Source organism: Urocitellus parryii, chromosome 6 (assembly GCF_045843805.1).
Source record: "Urocitellus parryii isolate mUroPar1 chromosome 6, mUroPar1.hap1, whole genome shotgun sequence".
NCBI lineage: Eukaryota > Metazoa > Chordata > Mammalia > Rodentia > Sciuridae > Urocitellus > Urocitellus parryii.
The window spans coordinates 68,608,685-68,616,028 of NC_135536.1; the positions used below are offsets into that span (position 1 = coordinate 68,608,685).

General features: G+C 42.4%; 1 protein-coding gene across 1 annotated transcript; it reads left to right on the plus strand.

Annotated features, from left to right (window-relative positions):
- The first annotated feature begins 2,323 nt into the window (after positions 1 to 2,323).
- Positions 2,324 to 6,923, plus strand: Gphb5 (glycoprotein hormone subunit beta 5). The gene is made up of 2 exons (XM_026385208.2): positions 2,324 to 2,571; positions 6,735 to 6,923. The coding sequence occupies exons 1-2, from the start codon at positions 2,368 to 2,370 to the stop codon at positions 6,921 to 6,923; spliced, it is 393 nt and encodes a 130-aa protein (XP_026240993.1). The 5' UTR covers positions 2,324 to 2,367.
- Positions 6,924 to 7,344: the final 421 nt, after the last annotated feature.

Below are 7,344 nucleotides of genomic sequence, written 5' to 3' on the forward strand. Positions count from 1 at the left end.
CCTAGCAAGACAGGGAGATGACACCATGCAGCAGTCTGTCCCCATGGTGCCCCAGTTCTGTGTATGCTACTCATGGGCTGAAGGGCCACAGAAAGTCCTTTATTTCAAGCCTAATTCCACTGTTTTTAAAATACATATGGTAATCAGATTCTGGAGAAAGGGGCGGTACATTGATGAACTCACTGAGTGTTGCTATATGTTTTGAAAATCCAAAACTTATATGAATACATTTACTTAAGGAATAACTTTCTTTGCAAAAAATAGAGATGCTTAACTTCTATATTTAGTTTCATTAGTTATTTAATATGCACATTAAATGTCTCTGGCTATGTCATGATTTACTATGATATGAAAACTCCTAAGGGCATAGATGATGTCTGCTTCATTGACTTTTTAGAGCATCCAGAAAAATGCCACAAACAAGTAGATTTTAAATCCATTTGCATGTTTTTGTTGCAGATTGGAATATAAACTATGTTCTATACTCACAAAAATTTATTCCATTCTTATTTTAACCTTTTAAGACCAGAAATCTAATGGCACATTTCCACTAGAGCAGTACACGCAGTGCAAACACATAAACATTACTTTATTTTAAGTTAAAATAAAGTTTAAAAATATTAATACTAATTGACTTTCTATAGTAAAAATCTTGCCAATGTAGAAAATGTGAAAACTACTAAAAAGCATATGGAAAAAAAGAAAATTCATATTTTTTTCCTATATGAGTCATTTAAAAATGTTATTAATAATATCTGCTACTTAACTAATTTTAAGGCTTTCAAAAATTGTTCTCACTGTGATTTTCATCTTCCAGTTAGGTTCCCATGTTCTTTCCAGAAAGCATTAATGTTTTGTTATTTTTCAAAGTATTGAAGCACATGGTAAATTCAAGGAAAAAGTTTGCCATGAGCTGCTGGTAATTTCTCCCAGCTTTAAAGGAAACTTTGAAAAGTTACCATGAAGGAAAAGTTAATCCATCATGTCCCGCTGCATTTGTTCTCTCAAAACCAGGTGAACTACCTCTGACTTTTTCCCTAGGATTATGTCACCCACCAGGGCAACTTTCTGTTTCAGTAGGTGATGTGAAGAAACAAAACAACACCCTTTAAGTTAATCAGTTTTGGAAAATAGAGACTGGCTTTATATTCCATGGCTTTGATGTGCTTAGTAGTTCCTGTAAGGATCTGCCTCTCTTTTGTGGTGATTGACAAGACCTTTCCTATATATATGAGCCACTGAGCAGCCCAGTAACAGAGGGGAGAGACATTTACCCAGAGCTAACTTCACCACTCATTACGACTTTCTAAAACCTTGGGTACAAGTGTCACCTCTAAGTGTCAGAAGAGTTGGCTCCAGCAAGATCAGGTAAGGGCCTCTCCACTTTGAGACTTCATTCCTCCCAACGGGAAGCCTAGAGAAACGACATGGTGACAGGTGAGATCTGGAAGAACAGATTTGGAAGTGCAGTCCATTTTAAGCAATAGGATGTGGGGGAATTCTGTAAATGGCTTTTCCACCCTCACTTTAACATCCACATATGTTCTGTCTTATGGGCCAAGCATGAAGGGTCCCTTCTGGTTACTAGACCACAGGAAACCATCCTAGTCTATCCTAGAGGATCATCCAGATATCCTATCCAGAGAGGATAAGCAGATTGGGATCATTTTTAAATACTCCAATGCTTTCTGCATTTGAATTAATTTGAATCACAACGAGGTGCTTATTAGAGCAGAAGCATAGAGCAGAGGCAATCTGTTGCCAAGTAGGACACATTTTTATGAATGGCCATCAAGACAGGTGCCTGGTTTCATAAAATCTTCTGCATATATATCCACGTTGTGTGATGGGTTGAGTTAGTAACAACACGTGCAGGGCCTACTTTTATTACTTATCTATTTCCCAGTCATTCCCCATGCATGACACCAAAAATAAAATTTTGATCAAAGCATATAGCATGGGACCCAAATACCCTGGACCATCATAAAAATAACTTATGTGTATTCATGTATTATGTCAAGATATGCAATTCCTTTGTTGTTATTCATGTTTGGTGTTCATTTTGAAGAGACAAATTTCTTTAACACACAAGTCAACTCCAGCACTTGGGTTGCAGTAAGGAAAAGTCTTAGAATGCATGTCTAGGATTGGATATCCGGAAAGGTCCAGGGAATCTATACTGACTCTGTTACAGAGAACTCTGGGCACCTGTCTTGGAGTCTGTGGGTACTTACTATTTCTTGGCCCATTTTCCCTGAAATGCTAAGAGCAAGGTCCCTTTGATAGCAGCCAACGTGTTTGTGGCTGTCCCAAGGAGGGCAGCTGGATTTGTTAAACTTGATTTCTTTTCCTCTCGGGAGGAACAGCATGAAGCTGGCATACCTGTTCCTTGGTGCCCCAGCCCTCCTGCTCCTGTGTGGCTGTGGCTCTGTCCTCAGCACCTCCAGCGGGGACCTGCGTACCTTTGTGGGCTGTGCTGTGAGGGAGTTTACTTTCCTGGCCAAGAAGCCGGGCTGCAGGGGCCTTCGGATCACCACGGATGCCTGCTGGGGTCGCTGTGAGACCTGGGAGGTAGGTGGTTCCGCTCGTGACTGTTCAGGCCTGATTCTAAAACAGCGTTCCCTGTTTCATTGATGGGAGGTAGAACCGGGTCATCTGCCCTCTCCTTACAGCATCTTGTAAAGCTGATCGGGAAAGCATGATGTCGCCCCCGTAACATAGCATTGATGAGATTCATAGCTTTAGTCGTGGTCTCAGGGAAGTAAAAATATGCTCCTATTTCACCCATTTTACAAATCACAAGGAGGGATTGAAGGGATGAGAGGCTCTGAAGTCATGAGGAGAGTCACCGCAGGTTGGGAATAAATTCTTGTCTCCAGCCTGTGACCCAGTCTCCTCCCTGTATTCCTTCATTTGTGATAAAGTCAGCCATTTGCCAAGAAAGAGGCCCCAAGCTGTGGGGCAGGTGAGGGCTGGTCCCAGGCCTCTCCTTCAGTGCTGCCTCGGTAGCCCTGCTCCCCTCCGTTCCATGGGGCCCTCAGGGATCATCGTAGACACATCTATGAAGCCCCTTTCTATTCAATTAGAACTGGCCCTTTCAATTCAAATGGGGATAAAAGTCTCAAACAAAGTTAAAATCCTACTGGACTCAGACGAGGAGCTGGTTAAAGGGGTGAAGAGAACAGAGTTATCGAGCACCCATCAAATCACACCACACCGTGATTAGCTGACTCTTCTTACCAAGGCCCACGTTGGCAACTGAAGGAGTACCAGCTCTGATCTTGTCACCCCCAGCTCTGAAGCTTTAATGACCACCCCCTACTGTCAATTCAGTCACCAACTTTCAAGGTCCAGCAATAGGGCATCTGCCTGCTTTCCCAGAGACTACATGTATTCTTAGGTCTGGCTTTGTCAGGCTAATTTTTAAATGTTTTATTAAACAACCCTCATAAAATCTCATCTTGTTCTTTTTCTCATATCCCGTCTCATTTCCAACTGTCCTATTATCATAGTTATTCCTCATTGCTGAACTCTAGTGCCACCTTCTTCTCTGAGCCTTGTCTGGCTCTGTGGCAATTCCTTCACTACATTCTACCTTTTGTTTGACTTCCTCCCCCACCACACACACGATTTTAAGTGTTTTTGAGGACAGAAGTTCCTGATTGCAACTTTCATAGCTTTTGCCAAAGTACCATGCATGGGTGAGGCATTCAATAAATATTTCTTGATCAGAAGGGACTGACCTCTTCCTAGAGGTGTCTGTCCTCTGGTCTAATGGAAGTCAGCTTTGAAGCATTGAGCACCACCCAAGGACTCTTCCTTTAGGGAAAAAACAGGCATTTTTTCAGGGACTCAGAGAGCAAACCAATATTGCTTAAATAAAATTATGACCCTTTGAATGGAATCGGGTTATGATGCAGAAATCTACAAATTAAATGAAACTACCCCATCAAATTGGCTTCATCTTTGCATCATTCAGGAGCTTAAGATCTAATAGCCAAGTGAAAATTCAGTTTTTCTAAGTAACTGTTGCCATCAAATGAACTCAGGGAACTTGGGCACCTTCTCATGTGCAGGGCTTGGCCTGGCAGTGCCACCTTTGGATCACTGCTTGTCCCTGGGCTAGTGGCAGCTCTTTGTGTACCATATCCTCAGACTCCTGTTTCTCTGCATTCAACCCATCCTCTTTTCTCTCACATGTTGGCAACTGTCTTTAGCTGGATCATGGTCACCCCCAGGAGGTCGGGGACTGTGCTCTCACTGGAGAAATGGAAACACCAAGACAAAGAAAGGAGAGTGTCCCTAATTTTAGCTAACTTTTGTTTGTGCCTTTACTGTGTTAGGAAAATGGAGGTTACCTGGGGAAATAAATACAGATATGCTATTCATTTTCCTAGCAACTGGAGGTTTCTGAGATAAAAAGCACTGTTTGTTTGTTGTCTGGTTTTTGGTAGCATGTCTGAATTGAAGGATGTTCATGATAACAAAGTGATTGAACTTGCTTTTGAAGTGAAGCTATTGGTGCAAATAGTGATTTCTTATGACCTGGGTTTAGAATTGCCCAATTTAGCAAAAAGAAAGCAAAACAAAACCAAAACCAAAAAATGAATCAACTAACCCAAAATACTCACCAATTTCTGCCCCCCCAAAAACAACCCCTGAAACCCCAGAGTGAAACCAAACAACAACAACAACAACAAAAAAAAAACCAGATAAATTTGAATTTCAGATAAAACAACAAATACTGTTTTTAGTAAAAGTTTGTCCCAAATATTGCTTGGGAAGATTTATACTAACGGATTAATTATCCGATATACAAGGTAGCTGAGTGTCTGGTCTGCCCATGTTCCTAGAATACTGAGGTAAAAGGACACAGAGTAAATGGAAGAAGGTAGGAGAAAATGGCCCAGGACAAATTTAGCTCTTCTACATGATCATTGTTGAAGGCAAGGTTGTTATTTTCATCATCATGCAAGGACTTCATCTTGGGCCTGTCCATCTATCATCTGTGTATCTATCATCAATCTATCTACTCATCCATCTATCCATCCATTCATCCATTCACTTACCTTTTTTGCCTAGAACAAGTGAAGACACTGTCCTTTGACAGATTGTTATCATTTTTGCCATGACTTCTAATGACAGCAACAGAGTGCATTTATGGAACACTTACCTGTGCTAGGTACATATTATCTCACCTTATCTCTACAACAGTCCCATGAGGCGGATGTCTTTTTTCACAGATAGGAACACTGAGACTTCAAGGAGTTTAGTTGATTTCTCAAGGTCTCCAACAAGTTGTAGATCTGGCAATCAAGCTTGACAGGTCTGCCTACATGACTCAAGATTTTTTCCCCTTAACTTTTTTTCCCCCATGCGTACACACATACACACACATACACACACACACACATATTTTCACCCTGTGACACTGGGGATTGAACCCTGGGCCTTGTGCATGCTAGGCATGCACTCTACCACTGAGCCACACCCCCAGCCCTTTTTGTTTTATTTTGGGATAGGAGGTATTGCTAAATTGCCTTGTTAGCCTTGAACTTTTGATCTTCCTGCTTTAGCTTCTTGAATAGATGAGGACCAGAGATGTTTTTTTTTTCCATATTTGGTTTTGGTGTATTATAATTATAATTATACATAATAGTGCTACTACTTGTTACATATTTGTACATGCACACATGTGAGGGTTGGAGATTTTTAACTACTACCTTGTGCAGAGTTTTCTCTGGCCCATATGCTCTGTTGATCAAAACTGTCTTTGAATTCAAGGTTAATACAAGGTGAAGGAAGGAAGTGAGTCCTTTGCTTATCAGAGTGGCCAGAGAACATTCAGGAAACTGCCTGGCATTCTTCTTTTGCTGACTCTATAACAGTTAGGAGAACCTCCCAGGTACCTGCCTACGTACCATAGGGAGCAAATAGGCAGGAATCCCTACCGTAGGAGAGCCTACTCTCTAGAGCAGGAGAAATGTCATACAAATAAAATACCTGAAATGTCATGTAAGGAGAAAAAGCAGGAAGGGGAAGAGGAAGCTCTAGGGTGTGGAGGGGGATGTTACAGTTTTAAATAGCATGGTCAGGAAAGGCTTCCCTGAGAGGGTGGCATTTGAACAAAACCTCAAGGAGCAAATCCTATGGCAGAATGTTCCAGACAGAGGGAAGAGCAAATGCAAAGACCCTCTCTGGGACTGTTCCTGGTTGGGTTGGGGAATGATAGAGCCCACTGTGGCTGGAGCCTAGTGAGGAAGCCAGCAAGGTGGGACTGTCACAGAAGGTGCAGGGAAGACTGATGGAGGTGCTGGCAGGAGATCACAAGTTCTCTGGCTTTTACTAACTGAGATGGGAAGTGAGTGGGGCTTTGAGTGGGCGGGAGTGGGGTGTGAGGCCATGTCTGAGGTTTCAGGAGGATCACTTGGGTGCTGTTACAGGGTTACAGTGGAAGAAGGGACACTATAGCAGCTATACATTGCCAAGAGTATTCATTTACTAAATATTCACCTAGCACTTTCTGTGTGCTGTAGATTCTTCCAGGAGCTCAGGATATGGCAGTGAACAAAATCAGCTTCCTGCTTTCAGGAGTTTCCTTTGTACAGGGAGGAGGCAGAGCAATAAGTAAACAGATAAAAACCATGCTGATGTCTGATAATGACAAATGGTACCAAGGAAATGAAATAGGATGGTATGTTTATGGGCTCTCTCTTTTCTCCCTATGGGGACAGAAACCCATTCTGGAACCCCCCTACATTGAAGCCTATCATCGCGTCTGTACCTACAACGAGACCAAGCAGGTGACCGTCAAGCTGCCTAACTGTGCCCCTGGAGTTGACCCCTTCTACACCTACCCTGTGGCCGTCCGCTGTGACTGCGGGGCCTGCTCCACTGCCACCACGGAGTGTGAGACCATCTGAAGCTACGAGGTCTGCAGGACACAGCTGGTGGCCTCAAGCCTCACAGACCTACCTGCATGGGTGACACAGGCAGCTCTACCCCTGGCTTCATTCAAGGACTGTTTAATCTGATCTCCATACCTGTAGAGGTGGTTACCTGTCTCCCTTAGCTTAGGCACAAGGCAAAACAATATTTGTTCCTTTACCAGAATTAATTTCTCTAGTTCATTTACCTACAAATTAGTTTTTCTTTGCCTTGAGTCTTGCAACATAGTTTGTATATCACAATCATCTTTGGGCCGATAACATGCCATTGACTTAAACGCATTGGATAGAATTGGGAAATGGGGCTTTAAAAGTCTTTTAAAAGTCTTATGTTCTGTTTAACCACTGACCCTTGACTAGATTTAGGAAGAAAGGGCTGGAAGTTTATCAAAACCAA